Raw genomic sequence first — 20,031 nt, forward strand, 5'->3', positions numbered from 1 at the left:
ACATGGCTGCTTTTAATGAAGTGTATAGGAATCACAAATTGACTATATTAGTGTGCCAAGCAACAAAAGCTCTGTGGAGTCACAGTTGTGTCATGTTGCCACCACCACTCTTTTGGCTGATGGCTTCATCCGGAACATGGTTATTAAATGTTAGTCGGGTTTGCTGATCTATCCTTTTTGATACTGGAAGATATTATACAATCATTTCTTATTGGGATGATATTCATCCAGCAGATCACGTTTGTTTCTCTAAATGGAGTCATATAGTACAATTAAAAGGACAACAACACAGAAACAAAAGCCATTATTCATCAATATATAATATTTCTTTCAAAGCCAAGAGCTTGAAGATGTTTCTAAATGACATAACATCTTTCACGGTGTTGCATAACAGCTGTGTTGAGAGCTTCTACATGGTGCATCATATTCATAATGCAGCATGGAAGCGTCTCAATTATCAGACCTTCCTCTTGTCTTGTAGAAATCTGAACCGCACTCTGTAAATCCTAAATTCCTACATGAGATTTGCACATGATAATACCATATTTGAAAAAGGAAACAATTTTCTTTTTTTTCCAGCTAATACCTCACACTATCAATCTGAACTGGGATGAATATATATTTACCTCTGAAAACTATTTGGAGTGTGATGTGTATGATTGGAGAGCCTTGTTTTCTCACAAGTTAGAGCTGGAGTGCAGTTAGCCGTGACTGCTGCTTGCTGGGCTATTTAGTCTTGTTTGAGTAGCTGTTGGATATTTTTTTTTCCCCCCACATGCTTGCATCATCCTCGGCAGGTCTTTCATTAATATATTTATGAGTGATACATTTTCTTTCATCCACTTCTGAGTTGATGTATAATCACTAACTTGACATGATGTCGTGTGATGGAAGAAAACAAATCATTTTCATGTCATCCGAGAGTTGCGTGTCTGATTGATTCATTTATTATGGAACAACATTTGGAGAACAGAGCTGAATTGGCTGGTGGAGTTTGGATAGAATGCGCGGTGTCCCCCAGGGGTCAATGTTGGGACCAATACATTTTCACCTGGACATAAGTTGACATTTATGATGTCTTTCTTTTCAGTTATCCAGCTGTTTGTGAATTCCTACAGAGCAATAACCTATTATCAATCATCCGAGCGCACGAGGCACAAGATGCAGGGTGAGTTCTGACAATGACATACGGATACAAATTAAAAGAATGAAATGTGCATTTAAAAAAGACATTCTGCTTGTTGTTGTTATTGTGTTTCACTACCAGTTACCGGATGTATCGTAAAAGTCAGACTACGGGATTCCCATCCCTCATCACCATCTTCTCCGCTCCAAACTACTTGGATGTTTACAACAACAAAGGTGAGGAAACGTGGTCTTTGTTTTTCAACGTGACATGACATATCCCTTTTTGGTTTTGATGTGACAGATGCAGCTCTTGGATAAGATCTTATTAGATTGTGACGATGTACCTAATGTTGTGTCCTTTGAGCATATGCAGCAATATAATGGCTTACAGTTTGTGAACAACATAGGAATACATCAGGAAGCCCCCCGTGTGTTGGTGCTCTCAGATCTTGTGTCTTGCTTGCCATTGGCTGTGGGATATGGGGAGCGTGGGAGGGACTGTAGGCAGGCTGTATCTCCATGTGGCTTTGTGCCTCTTGAAGTATCAGTGTCAGCAGTGCCTGGCCTCAGTTATGCCATCTACTGGGTGACTCGTCTCCTGCTCTCATGACTACAGGAGAGTTTTGCTTGACCATCATCGACAGAATAGTTTCTGACAAATTGCGGTCATATGTCTCCTCAGTGTGCTATTTACGACCATGAAATTCAAAGTCAAGTCATCACATGACCTGACCACTGTGAGTTATCAAATGTCACTTAATGGGTCAGAGTATTATTATTTATTTATTACAAACAATGTATCTTTGTTGATATTTTTCCTCGTGAGGTACGGTGACGGGCAGAACAATTAAATGCTTTATGGTAGAATTAACCTGTGTGGCCACCTGGTGCAATTCATGCTATAAAATAATAGCCTTGTTTCATGAAATTGGTGAAGGGTCATTGTTATTTCTTTGCCTTATGAGCCTAAAAAGTGTGTTAGGGCAGTGAACTCTATTTATTATCTCCTCATTACTAACATGCGGCTGCTTTTCTCCCAGCTGCTGTACTCAAATACGAAAACAACGTCATGAACATTCGGCAGTTCAACTGCTCGCCTCATCCCTACTGGCTGCCCAACTTCATGGACGTCTTTACTTGGTCGCTGCCATTTGTTGGAGAGAAAGGTATGGAGTGTGCCTACTTTCTGCTTTGCTGCTTTTACTTGTGCTTATGTAATATTCTGCTACCTCCATGGATCATTGCTCGCTTACCAACGCTCTTACCTACGCTCTGCTTCCTCCTCTAGTCACAGAGATGCTGGTGAATGTGTTGAGTATATGCTCTGACGACGAGCTAATGAATGATGAAGATGAGATATTTGACGGTAACTATCAAATTGCACATTGTTGGAAATAGAAAATGCTGAAAATTACATTTCGGTGCAACATTGCACGTGAATTTTAGAGAGATACTTTTTCCTATATTATTATTTTTCGCCTCTTTTGCCGTGACACTCACAGCAGACAATAAGGCACTCTAAAGCATCCGCATGCTAGCTATCATATCTTTCTTTACAGCCAACGCAGCCGCAGCACGCAAGGAGGTGATCCGAAACAAGATCCGTGCTATTGGGAAAATGGCCAAAATGTTCTCAGTCCTCAGGTATAACATATTGTCCATCCATCATTTGTGGTAAAAAAACAAGAGCTGTATCAAATATTGTGTTTATAGCGATAATAACACTCAGTTTTGATTTACACTGTCAGAGAGATTATCATTCAATAAATATGTTTATTATTGGGTTAAGCACATGCATGGTAGGTTAATTGAAGGCATTTTTTTTTTCATACACTTGTTCGCCATGCTTCTCATTCCATTGTGCAGGTGTACATAATGAAGAGGCACCATATGTGTTAACAGTCGCAGAAAGGGCAATATTTTCACCTCTTTCAATGTAGTTGAGATGATCTGATCTGTCTGATCTGTGATACCTGCAGAGAGGAGAGTGAAAATGTGTTGACGCTCAAGGGCCTGACGCCCACCGGCATGCTGCCGAGCGGGGTTCTCTCTGGGGGCAAACAGACGCTGCAGAGTGGTAAGTACAAGGCTGGAGATAAGATTCCTTTACGAACATTTTTGTACAGCGTTTTATTTTTTAGTGATGATTTCAACTCAACTTTAACCTTTGAAAGGGTCTAAAATCTCTTCAAAGATATCCGTCCTCGAGATTTTTAGCATAGCTTATCATTTTTTTTACAAAGCTAGGAAGGAGTTTCCATGTTCTCCTCGTGCTTACGTGTGTACTCCGATACTGAGTACCGATATATAATAATTCCATTATGTCTATGCAATTGTGATGAAAATCTGTTTTTATTAGGATCAAATGGTACACTCAAACACTCATCTTTATTTCTTGAGCAATAATCAAAATAATCCATAGATCATGACCTCACTCACATCTGCTATCATGGGAAATGGAATGTAAACAAACGACCGCAGTTTTCTAACAGTAAATATCATTGACACACAAAGAGAAAAGAAGGTTCAATTCTCCTGTCCTATTTAGTCCTCTCACTCACTTCACTATCTTACTTTAATTTAATGCTGGCTCTCCTCCCTCTTTGAATCTCTTCTGGGATGCATTCTGTGCCAAATGGATGCTAGCCAGTTTCTTGTTGGGGTGAAGCTCCTCACGGTTGTAGCATTGTAGACAAATGCTGAAAGCACAATTGCACCCATGTTTTCTACTCAGTAAAATACCTCACTATAAATTCTGTGATCGTCTAGAATGGACTGAAGCTAGGATTGGTTTGGAAACTAGTTGCAAGTAGCCCGTGATGTTCCATATTGGTGTGCTCCTGCCATGCTCTCTCTTTTTGTTTGCTACTCTCCACGTTTTGATGGTTTGACCTGAAGTTGACACTGATTCTCTCCAATCCACAACAATGCATGGCGTCCCACCAAGTTTGGCTCCATTGCTACCGAACATGTGACTTGCATCCAACCTAACATTGAGCCGCCTTTTCAAGCGGGGCTGCCTTTTTGACATTTGCATGGCTTTATCCGGAGTAACCTGCTCCCCTCCTCCCCCAGCCACCATTGAAGCCATTGAAGCCATCGAGACGACCGATGAGGACAGAGAAGGTAAACATGCGTGAGCCCCCTCCCCTTGCCTTCCTCCTCCCCAAATCCTCCCAGCATATGGGTTTCCCCCTTCCATCTTCTTGGTCCACCTCTCACTGACATGAGCGGCATTTCACACACATGATTGATTAAGACATTGCATACACAAATGTGAGTTTTGATCCCTTTCGTTTGTGTGACATTGTTCCTTTCCTCGTCAGCCATCCGTGGCTTTTCCCCCCAGCACAAGATCACCAGTTTCGAGGAAGCCAAGGGCCTGGACCGCATCAACGAGCGCATGCCCCCTCGCAGGGATGGCGTCAACCACGTGGGGCACTCCATGGGAAAGATGAATATGTCCGAGGCGAACGGCACGGATGACAACAGCAACATCCAGTGAGCCTCGGTTGGTGATGGTGGTGGAGATAGCATGGGGGGGCGTGGGGGGCTGCGACTTTGCAGATATTTCCCCGTGCAGTGAGACATTGCCAAATCGAAATTCAGGCCTCAGAACATACACAAATGGGCCCACAGCAGACAGATGAGCAAAAAGGTCATTTATTTGGTGACAGAATGTGAAGGTTGAGGGGGGGCCTGGGGGCCGCAGTGTGGTAAAAAGTTATCTCCCTGTTGTTCCCTCCCTCTGCTCAATTACAGACTGAACTCAGTCGGACATCGTGTTGGTGACGCGACCGACAAAAGGCATAATTTCAATATCCATGCCATGCAAATGATTTTATTCTTTATTTTTGTTTATATCAAGACACTCGCAAATTCACAGCTTGAGGATATCGATCTTGTTTTGGGAGTATGACATCATTACACCTTGAAAACGTTTTTGGAGGGTCCAATTAGCACTCTGTTTAATAAGGAACCATATTTGGCTACTTCATAATATAACCAAGTCACTATGAGACAGTATATATTCCTAATCGGCAAAGAGAAATAATGTTAAGGAATCACAGATCCTTATAATGAACAATATTGCCACAACAATGGAGTCTAATCATGAACTTTTTGAAAAAGTTACAAATGTATCAAATTCCCAAGTAAGTGAATCTGTCAAGGTGTAATGGTAGATTGTTTTATTTATTTATCTTGTATTGATATTTTCTCGAAAGATGAGCATTAAAAAGTCACTGCAGTGTGAGATTAAACCTCCACATGACTCGCCGCCAGTCATCTCCTAGCAACTCGGAGGAGTTGAGGGCAGAAAAGGGGGGGGATGGGAGACTTAATCTCCTCGGTATATCTACAGTATCTATTAAGAGAATGTGAAAAGGGTTGCATTTTTATTTTGATCAAAGAGATATTTCTGCCTCTCTTCATTGTTTGTGCTCACGTTGGCAACGCATGGCATTACCTCGCACATCCTCACTTTCTGTAAAAAAAATAAATCAAAAAATCGAAAAAAAAAATCACTCGAGCATCCTCCTCCACCGAAGCTTCAGCAATCACGCCTGCGTTGCTATAGGACCGGATAACAGAGGCGAAGAGGAAAAGAGACTTGGGCATTTTATTATATATCCTGCTTGTCCAGCGCTGCCCAAGATGTGTGCTGTCACTCAGGTGTGCATTAGCGCCCCATTGTTTTTGTTTCCCCTCTGCATTTGAGTTTGAAATGTGTCATAACAAAACAAAGTATCAGTACTACAAATTTAAAGATGCATACTTGTATAGTATTATCTTAAATTATAAGAGGCGGGCTTCATTTATTGTTTATGGCAAATCTGACAGTGGAACTTCACTAAGGTGTCCACACTGTGATAAAATAAAAGTTGTTTTGTTTTTCAATTTAATAGTTATAAAAGAAATTACAGCTTGTTTTCTATAGATTTTGGAAAGTCACTAAAGTAGGAAGCTCAGACTTTAAGTAACATGTTTCCTTTCACGCATTTTAAAATATATTTTACTCCATTATTAAAGGTACAGTTTGTGACTCCAGGATGGACAAAACAGTGATTTTCAACACAGCATCTATGGTACGGAACGCATCAATGCATGCAGTTAAGTTCCTAATTGTAATGTGAGATTATAATTGTGATACTGTAGTCGTGATTCAAATAGTAAGCTTGAATTATTTTATGATTAAATTCAATTTGTTGTTTCATTTGTCTTGTTTTATACATTTTATAAATAGGCTTCCTTCTTGTTTTTGACCATTTTTTTTATTTATTTATTACCACTGCTTTTAATTTTATATTGAGTCATTGTATGCAGGGATGCCCTTCACAAGTGTGAAGCCTTGTTTACATTTCTGTTGTAATGATATACGGAACATGTTTAATAGTGTGAATGAATATAATCTCAGTGAAAAGATACTTTCAGGCTGCCAAAGCATGATAGCATGGTTTTCAGATGTAAATTAATTGGACACCAAAAAAAAAAAAAAAAAAAATCACGTGTCACACTTGCGTTGAACAAGAAACTGTACTGGTTCTATTTATTGCTGATATTACCATTATTGTTACAAATTATTCTTATGGTTCTTTTCCTTCCTCTTGTTCTGGTTCTTGTATGGTCTACATGCATATTTCGAGAAATATAATGGGTTTTATCTTGCAACAGTTTTTTTTTTTTAATATCTCGAGAGATATGTTTTGGCATTTGACTTCCTAAATGATACACACATTGTAAGCATGCCCTATGGGACAAATCGCTTTTTTTTTTTACTCTTGAATAAAATATGCATGAACAAAATCAAGTTTCATCATTTCATTCACTGAATCATAACTGTTTATCATTTTGCTTCTGGCTTGGGGACAAAAATCAACATTTACCTCACACATCTTTAATAAAGTGCTTTATTAGAAATTCAATCCAGACTAATGTATATTTAAAAGATATGAGCGCATCTATCTATCTATCTATCTATCTATCTATCTATCTATCTATCTATCTATCTATCTATCTATCTATCTATCTATCTATCTATCTATCTATCTATCTATCTAATCAATCACAGGAAGTGACGTCACAAATCCCTTGCCACTCACGCACGATCGCTCCAAGTTTAGCAGGTGCAAACTGACTATAATCAACTTCTTATTCAGGTTATGGGTGTCATTGTTTAATTTTTCAAAAATATGTTATCCGTTCTTGAGTTTTCGCAGGCTGTCAACAAACACTGTTGCCAGTTAGCGTCAAGTCCGTGCCAGCCTGAAGCTAACTAGTTAGCTTGCTAGTTAGCTAGCTACCCTTTAAGCTAACGCAGCTGTCAGTTAGCGAAGCTAAGTGGCTATCAAGGTGCAGTGCCACCGGCTTGTACGGCGTGTGACGCTTTTCGGACATTAGAATCTGCAAAAAAAACAACTGCAACTAATGGACAAAGACGAAGCGGACCGGTTGATAGAGAACGCGAAGCTATTGTTACGGGCAGGAAGAAGGGAACGAGCGCTGCAGCTGCTATATGAAGCCCAGAATATCTACCCCAGCACCCGGGCTAGAGGTAACATTAGCAGCCGTGCATGGAACAAGCCAAGACTCATGCTAGACCATTATATTCATGTAATGTTACCTCATTACAATGTTCAAGTATGAGACATGACTAAGCTGTTGAACTTTTGTGCTGTGTGGACCACCCGCTTCTGGAGTTGATATTACAAACATTAAAATATTCCGTCATACTAGCGACATGAAGGTAACCAAAGGTGGGCAGAGTAGCCAAATACTGTGCTGAAGTACTGTTACTTCAAAATATGACGTAATTAAAAACCTATATACTATATTCTTTTTTTATAGGCTGTAAGTGAAATGTGAGGCCAGGAGGAAGGACTGAATATTATTTGTCTACTTCCAATAACGCATTTGGTAGACATTGGATTAGATGATGCTGGTGTTCTTATGGTGTGGTTGGTGTATTTTTATTTTAATCATTGCCACACACCCAACTAGTTAGAAGACTTTGCAAAATGATGATTTGTGTTTTTCAGTTTTTTGTTCATTTTGTTATTGTTAATCAAAAAGAATCAAGTTGCCATGGTTCAATTTGATTACCTGGATTTGGATGACAGAAGTTGAACCCACACAGACTTCGCTCTTAATGTTTTCTTTCTCCTCTGAACACTTCTCTCTGTAGTGCTGATTGACGCCCTTATCAAAAATGGAAGCAACGCTGCTCCAGAAGCGAACTACGTGCCCCCGCCCAAAGGCTGGAGAGACGAGGACTGTGGAAGTGCAGCGAGAAGTCAGGTGAACGGCGATGACAGGAAGAGCTACACAGAAGAGCAGCGCCAGGGTGTTCACAGGTACACAGCCATGACCTCATGATATGAAATGTCCTCATAATAGGATTTTGTATCCGAACATCTGCAATGTCACTGCAGGATTAAGAATTGCAGAGACTTCTATGAGATTCTTGGTGTTCCCAAGGATTCCAGCGACGACGATTTGAAGAAGGCGTACAGAAAGCTGGCCCTAAAGTTCCACCCTGACAAGAACTTTGCTCCTGGAGCCACAGATGCTTTCAAAGGTAGAGCAGTTTGACGTTACAAATATGTCCAATGAACTGTCGATCAATGTTTAAGCCTTGGTGGAGCTTTGTGCTCTTGTTTGTAGTCTCCAATTCAGTTAGCTTTTTTTTTTTTTTTCTTTCAATTTTTCTAAGTCAAGTAAGATTCCTTTGAAGTGTCTTCAACATTGGTGTCCTTCCCCTAGCAATAGGCAACGCGTACGCCGTACTGAGCAATCCGGATAAGAGGCAACAGTACGATCAGTACGGCGATCAATCGACAGCGGAGAGCGCACCCCAACACACCACCCACCATCGCCACCACCGAAACTTCCACAGAGACTTTGAGGCCGACATTTCCCCCGAGGAGCTCTTCAACATTTTCTTTGGAGGACGTTTCCCTACAGGTGGGGATGTGCCAGGCTTGTCCTGTCTTTTTGGCTAAGATTCACGTGTGGTTGTTTTAGACCAGCGCCATTGTCTTCCTCAGGCAATATTCACGTGTACACCAACCAGGGAGCCTCGTACTCTGAGTTCTACAAGCCTCGCCGCCGACGGACTTATGAGCGACGCGAGGATGTGGCGGAGGACAACCCAAGTCAGGTGACTCGCTCAGGGCCAGGAGGAATTCGATATGTTTCGAAAGCGTTGCGCTGCATACTGCGGCACGAACGAGCACACCTACTCACAGTGTTGTGATGTACACTCAGAACACCTTCACAGCTCTGCTGCAGCTCCTCCCTGTCCTGGTGTTGATCCTCATCTCGGTGTTCACTCAGATGATGGCCACCAACCCACCTTACAGCCTCTTCTATAAACCGTGAGTGTGCCGAAGAGCCGTTGCTCACGTTTGACAAGCGGTCCGTCGCTGACCACGCGCGGTCGGGCTGTGTGCTTTTAGGAGCATGGGCCTGGTGGTTTCCCGGGAAACGCAGCACATGGGCGTGCCGTACTACGTGGACAAAGGTTTTGAGAAGGAATACCACGGCGGCACCCTGGACGAGCTAGAAAAGACGATCGAGAGCGACTATGTCGAACACTTGCAGAGCAGCTGTTGGAAGGAGAAGCAACAGAGTAAGACTGCTGACATGAACCGCTGGTGATCTGTTTCGACAGCCAAATATTTGTTTGACGCGTGAAACCCTTTCGCTCTCAGAGTCGGACTTGATGAACCTCGGGCAGCTGTATCGAGATGAGCGTCTCAAGCAGAAGGCCGAATCCATGAGGCTGGACAACTGTGACAAGCTGCATAGACTGGTCGGACGTCAGCGAGGCAATTGAAGGACGGTTTGTTGAATGAGGAACGCCACTCTGGTACATTATTATTATTTGTACGATTACTGAGTTTATTTATCCACTTGGGCCATGATGGCAAGAATCATGCAGCAAAGTTGGGGAAGATATGTGCCTTCTCTCCTCCGAGATGGTCGGAAATACGTGTCAGTTGTCAGCTGCTTTTGGTGGCCACAGCACTGAGGCTCTTTTTGAACTTTTTCATTTTAGATATGGTCCCTGCCTGAGGTCATTGTGCTAAGAATATTATATTGAATATTTTGCTGACTGTTCAGTGCCCTTGCCAAAATAATCAATTAATCAGCATATTCCCTACAGTGACTTGAATAATTCATCCTGTGGACAAAACGCACTGTTATACTGTGAAGTTATGGACTTAGTTTTTATTTATTAGTTATTTATTTGTTTATTTAGTTGAAATCAAAACGAATCAGACAAACAGGAAGTCTTTTGCCTTTTTTTTCTTTCTTTTTACTCTGCGCTTTATCAGTCAATATTAAGCTTTTTCCCCAAGATTGTCCTTTTCAAAACAGACATTTGGAATGAAAAATACGAACATGACGTCACATATAAGAATTTACATTGCCGTTACGGTGCCATACGCCGTTAGTTACTTGTGACATGTTCAGGCTCATTTCAAGCACTTTTATTATTTAATACTTCTATGTTGCATGTAACCTAATGAAAGATTGTTTTAGTGCGTATTGCCTTTAGCAGCATATTTTCAATCAATATTGACTCACCACGTTGATTCAATGGCATTGACGGCACGTTTACTTAAATACCCTTGTTGGCTTTTTCAAACAGAACTATCTATACCAGAAAATTCTAAGTCAAATGGACTGTTTTGTGACTCATGTCTTGTTTGTGTTTCTGTGGTTTTAATTCTGGATGCATCATAAATTGATCATGCTGAAAGTATGTCGGCGATTTGAACATGCCATTATTCCACTTGGATCAGAAAGAGCGTGAAATAAAGCAGTTGACAAGAAGTATACAAGCCAAACTTGAATTTATTGTTTAAAAGTAGTGTTATTATTATTACATCCACAAAACACAGTGAGATTACCACAGTACTGCTTCACTCAAAATATAGGTAGGTATGCGCAAAACAACCACAAAATAGACATTTAAAATTATTTAAAGGTTGTTAAAATGAGGGAAAAAAATAAGGTTTCTTTTTTTTTTCCCCCTTAATAAGGTAACACCACCCAAAATAAAAGTCAAGCAAATCAGTCTTTGGCCTCTGTTTTCACACAGTGTCTTTACGTTTACTGTAGTGCATTCAGTCCACCGCACTAATGTAGACCAGATGCAGTCTGCCTGTAGGATTAGTTGATTTTCAGGCTTTATAGACACTTATACAACCTGATGTTCTTGCCTGTGAGCAGCCCATGAGTGATGTGGAGCTATCACAGGCTTTGACCCACTCTTCCGGAATCCCCCTTTTGTAATCTGGGATTACACGTAATGCATTTCTGCGAGATAGGAGCTTCCCCACATCCAGTCTGCAGCTCATTGGAAAACGGAGAGCAAGTTGGGGATTACACGTGACGCAGATTGGGAAGGGGCGGGGGGTTCTTTATCATTTAAATCTTGGAAGTATTAACACTTTTCACTTACAGTGTCAAATTTAAATTATTCTCCCCGTTTTGTTCATTTCTTCATCTTGAGGTCAGCTTCAATGGCACAGCGGCGCCCTCTGGTGCCTCCATCCTACATGGACAGAAGAAATTGTGCATTGTATGATTTAAATGTGCTTCAATAGAAACAGTTCAGCTCTTCTTTACTTGATTGACTCATTTGAACTAATAGGTATTATTTTTATTCTCTTTTTATATTTTCAGTAATTGAATTCATTTATCCTTCCATATTGCAATGCTTACTGTTACAACTGAATTTTAGTGTGCGTGCTTGTGAGTGTGTATCCTTACAAAAAGAGACAGCAGAAAAGCAGGAGAGGACATGGAGAAGGCGTCCTGTGAAAAGCAAAAGCACATCAGAACTAGGATTCAAATATGTAATGATGCAATTCAAACATTTTGAAGACATTTTTGGTTTGAACATGAATGACTAAAAATTGTAATCCCATTTTTGGGATGATTAGTCACTTCTTTTAACCTCTTAATATGTCTCCTCTACGATGCACCTTGTCTGTGGAGTCCTGCCGTCGCAACCCCTCACGACCCCTCAGGCCTTTGGCGCCAATACCGGACTCTGACGTCTCCATGATGAGCTGGGTGGCTAGAAACTGCTGGATCTGCTCCAGGACGTCACGCTGCATCTCCACGGCCATGTGGTACACGTCGTGATCCAGGCTGTTGTACATGACGGCGTTCTGAAACATCAGCATGATGTCCCGCTGGAACTCGGCCGTGGTTCGCATGGAACCACTTTCGATGTTCTTCTTAATGGTTGCCAGGTCCATGGGCCTGCACAAAGACAGAACGTGGGAGCTGAGAGATTTCACCATCTGCACAAATCGCTCCAGGTCAGTATGTCCAGATTTAACAAGATAACTTATTGATATAGTTGACGAGTCAGTGAGTTGAACTCAAGTAAGTTCACGCTTACCTGTGCACAATGCTATGATATCCTGGTGCAATTTCATCTGTCACCGGCTGCAGGAAGACATTTGCATACCTACAAGCCGTCCCATAAAATCAATGCGGCAAGTGTGAAATATCAAAGACTCGCACGTTTAAAAAAGATCTGCTGGAGGGTAATAGATGAAGCTTTTACCTGTGATTGGCAGCCGCACGCCAAACCAACATAATGGCCTTCTTCCAGATCTTGTGAGCTTGCAGAGCCTCCAGGTCCTCGCTGCACAAAGAGCTACGCAAGAATGTTATGTCAGAATAGGTTATGAAAATCCTGACTCAAATGACCTTTTTCCACATGACACAATGCAACTCGTTAGCTAGACAAACGGAAAAAAAAACGTACAATTGTGACGACGCGGGGCTGCTGGGGATGGAGTCGGCCGTGGTGTGGAGCTGCAATGATGACGAAGCTGTGTGGAGGCTGCACGCGTCCTCGCTCTCGCTGGCCGCGCGCTCCATCTCTCCGTCAGGCTCTGACGAGAACCCCTCGACGCCATCCCCGTCTTCCTCCTCCTCGTCATCCTCATCGTCTTCTGGCCCGTTGACCTCGTTGTCTAAATTTGTCCCTGAGGCATTGTCTTTACTATCGACACATACGTCACTCTCCTCCTTTATCTCCTGCAAAGATGGATGGAGGATGCGAGATTATACAATCGATGACAACTGTGACGCGGTGGTGTACCTGTCTTTCTGTCACTGGCGAATCTTCTAATACGGATTCTGCATCAAAGTAATAGACTCCATTAGATTTGCCCGCACAAGCCAACGAGATCAAACCGCACGATGTACATGTTTAGACATGCGTGCGCTCACCCTGACTGGTGGTTTCAAATCTTTGCTGTGGCCATCTCTCTTCCAAAGGCATGTGGCTTTTATGGTGCACCGCATCTCTCATGGCCTCGAGCTGTGCAGGTGCTCCGCTGAGGCGCTGTACGAAACTCCTGACATGGCATGAGGAGGTTGGTGGAAGGCCACTCTGTTCCACTGGGCTCTCCGCATCACAGTTTTCTTGACTACTGCACGCAGAGGAGAGCTCGGTTGACGTTTTGCCCTGAATGTCTAACTCGTCAGCTTGATTCCTTGTCGGGCTTCGGATGAGAGATGAAGACTGAGGAACCCCCGGGGGGTCTTGGGTATGGAACGGCTCGGCCCGCCAGGAGCCGGGAAGAGTGTGGCCGTTCTCTTCGCACAGGAAGAGAGCGGCTTCCACTGCAGCCGCATCCAAAGCATCTGCAGCCTGGAGGAAAAAGGTAGACGAGACGTGACTCGTTCGATCGTAATCTCCTTCCTCGATGTTTTACGTGGGGGAATTGCAATGTACCTTGTCCTCGATGATTGCGATGATGTCCCCGACCGTCTTCAGATCCAGTTCATCTGCCATATAGGAAACTGTCACATCCTCCTCACTCGGCTCGGACACTTTCACACCTGCGGTGGGAGGCTGGCACCCAAAGGACGCAGATGGTGCCATCACATCCACCTCTGCAAATGAATGACTCATCATGGTTTGTAAAATAAGACACATCAAATAGCTGGTATCAAATTGTAAGGCATCGCACTGGGCTCAGTTTAGAACATTTTGGTGGGTGTACTAAATTCAGATTTATTTTATTTTTTCAAATCACACCAGTGCAGTTACAAATATGTATTTCTTAGATCATTTAGGATCATGTGACAAAGGGCAAGTGTGAGTTTGAGACCTGAAAATGCTGAGGCAGCAAATTTCACTGGCGCAGGGGTGGTGCTGGAACTGGAGTCTGTGCTGACCATGAATCCTAACTGTGCTGAGAAATGGGAGGGTCCCGCCTCCAGGAGTCGAGACAACATTGGAGCACCTTCCATGGAGGTAACACAATAGAGGAATTGGACCTTTTTTTTTTTTTTTTTTTTTCACTACACAGGGGCTAGTTGTGGTTAAACAAAACTGCAAGTATGCAGTAGATTGCAAGTGTACCTATTGAAATGTCCAGAGAATATATTTTACCTGATGCTGGAGAAAAGGGCAGCGTCAACTGCAAGTCATGCGCTACGGTCATATTACCAGCGGATATGTCACGCTCTCCAGTCTGACACATACACAGGACACCAAAATACATACGTTCAGTACATATGATGAAATCATTTTTACATGTTCAACCTACCAATCTGGATGTTGTGGCCAAAATGTTGCCTTTCTTCAGCAGCTCAGAGAGGAGTGGAGATGGGGGTGGTGTACCTCTCTGAGCCAGGACTTTCTTCTGGGTGGGGTCATCACCAAGTGACGGGTTCTCGTTACCCGAGCCGGAAGAGTCGGCAAATGACATTGACCTGACAGGACCTGAAGCCTAAAGACAGACAGAAAGAATCCGAAACGTCAGCAAGGTCGTGTTTTCAGTTATGAACATAAAACCCCTTCGACTTACATCTTTTGTAGATGAAAAATCGGGATGAGAGCACGGGAGAGGGTCAGCAGAGGGAAACTCCAGGCCGGTTGAGTTACAACCCGTGGGTGAATGCATGGCGGTGCCTGCCACACGCCGAGGTGTGTTCTTTGCTACCTGTCTGGCTGAAAGCGAGAGGAAGAGCATTAGGATTTGTTTCTCATTAGCGCCGCCGTCACAAATCATAGATAACGAGATGTACAAAATCAAGTCGATACCCTGATAGGCAGCGTCTGTGACTTTTCTTTTCAACTCTGCTTCTTCCTCTTCTAGTTTCTGTTTCCTACACAATACATTTCAATACATCAGAGCATCATCATCGTCATATTAAACACACACATACACACACACAAAAAAAAGATGTGGTTGTATCTTTGGATAAACTGTGATTTAGCTGCATTTTACCGCTGAATTTCCTTCCATAATTCTTCCAGTTTGGAGTCTAGATGGCCAGCTTGAATAAGTTCCGACTCTCTCTTCAGTGTCCTGTAGGTTAGGAACAGGGTTTACTTAAATACTGTATGTGTCGTAATATTTTGTGGTTTATGATAGAAAATTGTTGTTGGAAAAAAAAAAAAAAAAACAATCACCATCCATGGTGTATTTGTGTACCTGTGCTCCTCTTGCGTTTGTTTGATGAACTTTTTTAATTCCTCAATCCTCTGAGTCGTCAGCCTGCGCACTATCACATCCCCCACCGTCTCTACCACCTCCCCCTTCTCGCCTCGCTTCCTCCTGCAATCACACAATGACAGTGAAACATTGCCGCATAGGGAAAAGCAGTCACTCAGGTCGTACATTCTTTGTATATTATTTTTGCCGGCAATACTGTCCATGCTTTCGATCACTCACTTTGGGGCGTCAGTGTTTTCTAAGAGCTCAGAATACTTGGAGGCACAGTGCTGTGAACAGAAGTGTGTAAATAGTGTGTAAATTCATTTCTTCTCTACAGCGAAGGACATTGAGGACAACATCATACCTTTTGAGAGAACCAGTCAGGTGGCCGCCCGGGTTCTGCAAATGGTTTGATGGCTCGACTGACAGACACCCTGCAAATTGAAAGATGAAACGTGAGATTTCCTTCAAGGTCAGATTCTGCCACTTCAATAACTACATAATTACACATAATCGTACCATCCTATTATATAGTTGCTGCTGCATTTGGTTAGCTTTTTTTTTTTTTTTTTTTTAAATTGTGGACAGCGAAAGGCGCAGTCTAGTAAAATCTTGTGCATCTCTGGGTCTTCAGTCTAACACCTGTAGGTTGAAGTTAATAGAATGACAGTTAAGTACCAGTTCTGATCTCCACTCCTCATAACCGATGTGGCTAAACACAGCTTCTCCCTGAGTGACCATGCTTCTGTTGGGCCGATCACAAGCAGCTTGTGTTCTGCAAAGGACCAAAAAAAAAAAAAAAAGTTAAGTTGTCACAGCTTATGAAAATCCTGAATATTCATTCTAAAAAGAGGAAAGTGCTTCCATTCCCCCAGGCCTATCTTCACTGCTTGCTAACTCAAGCTGCAATCCAAATCCTTTGTACTCAATGCATTGCTGAGTAGCAGCACACGCACGCATGCTCATACAGTGTCCAGCTGACGTGTGTGTCAACAGAGGTGTCAGCTGGAGAGACCTGCAGGTTGAGCGGCGGTGCAGCCGAACTTTGTGGTGCAAAAAAAAAAAAGGCGAAAGCACTCACTCATTCGGCTAGCACATAGCAAGTCACAGCAACATCACCCGTTCGCCGACATTACTCACTTCCAACGCCGTTTGCCATCTTCCTGTCATCCCCGCACGCCGCGCATCCTGCCACCGCAAACCCCGGCAGTTAATACCCACTTGTGTTATCACGACATGACGCGTGAGCGCGTAAACAAAAACACAAGCGTGCCGGTTACCTTACAAAATGATGTGAACGCTCCCCGGGGTTTTCGCCGTTGACGTTAGCGCGCGCACCCCATCCTCGTATTGTGCGTCTTAGCTAGCGTTAACTTCAATATCAAGTCGCTCAGTCAGAATGCAGCATTCGCTTCAGTCCGCCAGGCGTCCCGCCTTGATTCGAACTCGGTCAACGTTAGAGATCGAGCGGACAAACAACAGGAAAAAAAATAGAGCTAAGTGCTCGTACGACCACCGTCGTCATTTATCATTTAAAAGTAGCTAGCTACATGCTGTGTGCAGTGTGCACGCCCACCAACACGGTCACTCAATGATGGTGGCGCGCACACGCACACGCGCACCCATACATGCACATGAACGCGCACACAAAGCTGTATCTGCTGCTGTGCTAGCCCACCACTCTAAAAGATGAATTAGAACGACCATTGTTTCTGCACAAAGTGTGACAAAATGACTAAATAGAAATGCACCCGATTTTGTGTAAATGCACATAACCACTGAATTGGAATAATTAATAACCATGTAATAAATTGTAAGAGTTATTGGTGGGTCAGGTGCCTGCCACTATAAAGCAACATTCACACACAAAATACCATGAAGTCTCTTAAAATGATTCATACATTTCCCCCAATGGACAGATGTGATTTATGCATATCCCATATCCTGTTATTTTGATCTAGTATATTTGATACAGTAATCTTTTCATTATTAGGCTGGAATAAACATTTTACACGTGTCCCTATACATGCTGTCCATTCTGTCAATACAGTAAATAGAAGAAAAAAAACACACACACAAAATTGATTGAGCCACAACATGGTTATTACACTGCATTTAAGGCACTTGTTGTGACACTGAAACATTGACAGTTCTGTCTTTAGTCCATCCTCATAGAGAGCCAATTGATTCATGAGAAATGGTCATGAGCCACCTGACATTTAACAGCACAACGCAGTCACTTTACTCCCTGGTGCTCTGTGTAATAACCGATCACTATGGGAAACATTGCCGCAAAATCATCGGGTGCATTCATATAATCATGCAGCTTTTATTCAGATTGTACTTTTTAGTAAGGATTGATCATTCCCAAACAAGCAGTCGTTTTGTATTATATCATGCGCAGGTGTACCTAATGTCGTGGCCGACACGTGGAGCTAAAAGCCGTAATGTGTGGCAATTGAATAAATAATGCATAGTCTCGTAAGGAGACGACCTTCCGATCAGGCTGTGTAGGTTCATTTCCTACTCGGTGTGAATGGTTGCCTGTCACTATTCAGTATGTGCTGTGACCTTAAATACATTATGAAAAGACAACTGAATACATTCAGAATCCAATGATTATTGTATTAATGTAAACATTGAATCCAAATAGGAAATATCTTCTAATGTTGCTTATGAGCTTCCTTTTAGCGTTAAAATGCACTTTTTATGAGACCACGCCATTGGGTTCGGTTCATCCAATGCTGCAATGTCCTAATGTCATACGTCGGTAGGTTCAGCACGGCATGCTGCCTTGCACCTCTGCTCCGAGCTCACGCTGGGGGCAGAACCAGCGCTAATTAATTGAAGGAGGGAACCTGTTGAGGCTTCCCTCCCCATCTTTGTCATTAATCACACTTCATTTGATGCTGCAAGTTGCCGCTCAGGACTCAAGCGCACTTCTCAGCAAAGAAGCATCTTACGGTGAGTGATGTTTGCGATGAGTTTGAATTCTAAGGAGAAATCTCCAGATTTTTTTGTATTTGAGATAGTTTTTTTTTTTTAAATGTCTTCAAGAAATGCAACACCTGTGTATTAGTGTGCTGGGTGAACATTTGCTGAAGTAAGTTATGGATGATTATTCTTAGATTTGTTTTGCATTTTGCTTTCACTAACTGCAAATAAATGTAAAATATTATTGTTAGTCCAATGTGGAGGGAAAAGATCATTAATAGTATTTAAGTCTGAACCATACAAATAATACATATATGTATATGTATTTAATATACATATATAATTGGAAAAACAACAGCTCTGTTTTGTACAGCGTAAACATGTTAAGCTTTATTTACAGTCCCATCTCGCGCCCATCAGGGGAGCAGCACTGCCCTCCCTTGCCCTCCTCCTCCTCTGAGACCCTCGCTGTGACACGTGCAGCTGAGACCCAGGGCGAAGAATTAATGAGCAAATTGAAACAGACTCAATACTCACGGCCCAGTTGCCTTCAATTATCAGTCGCTGAAACACACACACACACACACACACACACGCACACACACACACACACACACACACACACACACACACACGCGCACACACACACACACACACGCACACCGTCTCTGTGGTTTTCACTGTATAAAATTGCCACACTACATTTTTCATGCATGTTTACTGCAGGCAAGTTAGCGGCAAGATGTCCAACAACATGGCCAAGATTGCGGATGCAAGAAAGACGGTTGAGCAATTGAAGCTGGAGGTCAACATCGAGAGGATGATGGTATGTGTATACTTTTTGTTGTTACAAAGCTAAAAAAACAACATTTTCTGTCAATTTGACAAATTTGGTGATCACATCAAATGTCTTCCACTTGTAGTACATAACGGATTATTCCATGCTTATGTTTTCCCAGGTATCCAAGGCAGCAGCTGATCTAATGGCCTATTGTGAAACTCATGCCAAAGATGACCCTCTGGTGACCCCAGTACCTTCCTCAGAGAACCCCTTTAGAGAGAAGAAAATATTCTGTGAAATACTGTAAAACCATTGTGGACATTGATATTTTTAACCTTTGTTTCGATATGAATGTCTTTATTTTTACAACTGCCTTGTTGTGCTATATGGTACGCAGAATGTCCATGAAACTGATAAAGATGGCAATAAAGACTTTCTGCAAAATGAGTGCAAAGTTCAGTTAAACGAGGTCACCCCCTCCAGCGATTCTTCCATCAGGAACGATGATGATAAAGCACATTTTCTTATCTTTCATGCAAGCCACAATGTTTGTATAGTATGGTGGCAAGTGTTCTACAGTCACTTTAACCCACTGCCGCTAGGGGGCGTGTTTGCTTGATATTGGGGATGATTTTTGTTTTCCGGCAATGCTTCAAACTCGCAGTTCTGAGGTTTTAGGTGCGGATGCTTCCTGATTTTTAC

At 42.5% G+C, this 20,031-nt stretch overlaps 4 protein-coding genes across 7 annotated transcripts in view; 3 read left to right on the forward strand and 1 right to left on the reverse strand.

Moving 5' to 3' along the window:
- LOC147043497 (protein phosphatase 3 catalytic subunit alpha-like) overlaps positions 1-6,887 on the forward strand; it is a 34,141-nt gene extending 27,254 nt beyond the window's left edge. For both annotated transcript variants that reach the window (XM_085936016.1, XM_085936017.1), the window contains 8 exons: positions 1,091-1,168; positions 1,268-1,362; positions 2,169-2,294; positions 2,417-2,494; positions 2,688-2,772; positions 3,108-3,205; positions 4,204-4,254; positions 4,455-6,887. In XM_085936016.1, coding sequence (XP_085792142.1) covers positions 1,091-1,168; positions 1,268-1,362; positions 2,169-2,294; positions 2,417-2,494; positions 2,688-2,772; positions 3,108-3,205; positions 4,204-4,254; positions 4,455-4,633 — 790 coding nt within the window. In that variant the 3' untranslated portion in view covers positions 4,634-6,887. The remainder of the gene's footprint in view (positions 1-1,090; positions 1,169-1,267; positions 1,363-2,168; positions 2,295-2,416; positions 2,495-2,687; positions 2,773-3,107; positions 3,206-4,203; positions 4,255-4,454) is intronic.
- A 315-nt stretch (positions 6,888-7,202) lies between these two features.
- Positions 7,203-10,939, forward strand: dnajc18 (DnaJ (Hsp40) homolog, subfamily C, member 18). Its single transcript, XM_085935573.1, has 8 exons — positions 7,203-7,681; positions 8,312-8,480; positions 8,559-8,704; positions 8,890-9,090; positions 9,174-9,286; positions 9,394-9,503; positions 9,585-9,757; positions 9,840-10,939. The coding sequence occupies exons 1-8, from the start codon at positions 7,555-7,557 to the stop codon at positions 9,962-9,964; spliced, it is 1,164 nt and encodes a 387-aa protein (XP_085791699.1). The 5' UTR covers positions 7,203-7,554; the 3' UTR covers positions 9,965-10,939.
- A 38-nt stretch (positions 10,940-10,977) lies between these two features.
- Positions 10,978-17,193, reverse strand: brd8a (bromodomain containing 8a). The gene is made up of 21 exons (XM_085935572.1): positions 16,900-17,193; positions 16,755-16,802; positions 16,293-16,389; positions 15,979-16,048; positions 15,852-15,901; positions 15,612-15,734; positions 15,405-15,485; positions 15,218-15,282; positions 14,982-15,124; positions 14,721-14,903; positions 14,564-14,645; positions 14,280-14,414; positions 13,901-14,061; positions 13,393-13,816; positions 13,262-13,299; positions 12,923-13,197; positions 12,719-12,811; positions 12,551-12,619; positions 12,126-12,408; positions 11,911-11,955; positions 10,978-11,692 (listed from the first exon to the last, which is right to left on the reverse strand). Exons 2-21 carry the CDS (start codon positions 16,771-16,773, stop codon positions 11,633-11,635), a joined length of 2,496 nt encoding a protein of 831 aa, XP_085791698.1. The 5' UTR covers positions 16,774-16,802; positions 16,900-17,193; the 3' UTR covers positions 10,978-11,632.
- gng8 (guanine nucleotide binding protein (G protein), gamma 8) lies at positions 11,175-19,747 on the forward strand. 3 transcript variants are annotated; one of them, XM_085935575.1, is made up of 8 exons: positions 11,175-13,309; positions 13,441-13,538; positions 13,651-13,829; positions 13,965-14,084; positions 14,316-14,425; positions 15,952-18,578; positions 19,275-19,374; positions 19,508-19,747. In XM_085935575.1, exons 7-8 carry the CDS (start codon positions 19,291-19,293, stop codon positions 19,634-19,636), a joined length of 213 nt encoding a protein of 70 aa, XP_085791701.1. In that variant the 5' UTR covers positions 11,175-13,309; positions 13,441-13,538; positions 13,651-13,829; positions 13,965-14,084; positions 14,316-14,425; positions 15,952-18,578; positions 19,275-19,290; the 3' UTR covers positions 19,637-19,747. The 3 variants fall into 3 exon arrangements, with proteins under 3 accessions (XP_085791701.1, XP_085791702.1, XP_085791700.1); XM_085935576.1 differs by having other exon boundaries at positions 15,952-16,086; XM_085935574.1 differs by having other exon boundaries at positions 15,952-19,374.
- The last annotated feature ends 284 nt before the right edge of the window (positions 19,748-20,031 follow it).

This window comes from Syngnathus leptorhynchus, chromosome 17 (genome assembly GCF_054491065.1).
Source record: "Syngnathus leptorhynchus isolate UIUO chromosome 17, UIUO_Slep, whole genome shotgun sequence".
Taxonomy (NCBI): domain Eukaryota; kingdom Metazoa; phylum Chordata; class Actinopteri; order Syngnathiformes; family Syngnathidae; genus Syngnathus; species Syngnathus leptorhynchus.

Coding starts and splice junctions, on each gene's coding strand:
- brd8a (XM_085935572.1), bottom strand. Junction 16,049..16,292: donor AGGAGTGGAGATCAGAACTG/GTACTTAACTGT, acceptor TTCAATTTGCAG/GGTGTCTGTCAGTCGAGCCA. Junction 15,902..15,978: donor CTGACTGGTTCTCTCAAAAG/GTATGATGTTGT, acceptor TTCTGTTCACAG/CACTGTGCCTCCAAGTATTC.
- dnajc18 (XM_085935573.1), top strand. CDS start 7,555: ATGGACAAAGACGAAGCGGACCGGTTGATAGAGAACGCGAAGCTATTG. Junction 9,504..9,584: donor TACAGCCTCTTCTATAAACC/GTGAGTGTGCCG, acceptor GTGTGCTTTTAG/GAGCATGGGCCTGGTGGTTT. Junction 9,758..9,839: donor TTGGAAGGAGAAGCAACAGA/GTAAGACTGCTG, acceptor TTTCGCTCTCAG/AGTCGGACTTGATGAACCTC.
- gng8 (XM_085935574.1), top strand. CDS start 19,258: ATGCATGTTTACTGCAGGCAAGTTAGCGGCAAGATGTCCAACAACATG. Junction 19,375..19,507: donor TCAACATCGAGAGGATGATG/GTATGTGTATAC, acceptor ATGTTTTCCCAG/GTATCCAAGGCAGCAGCTGA.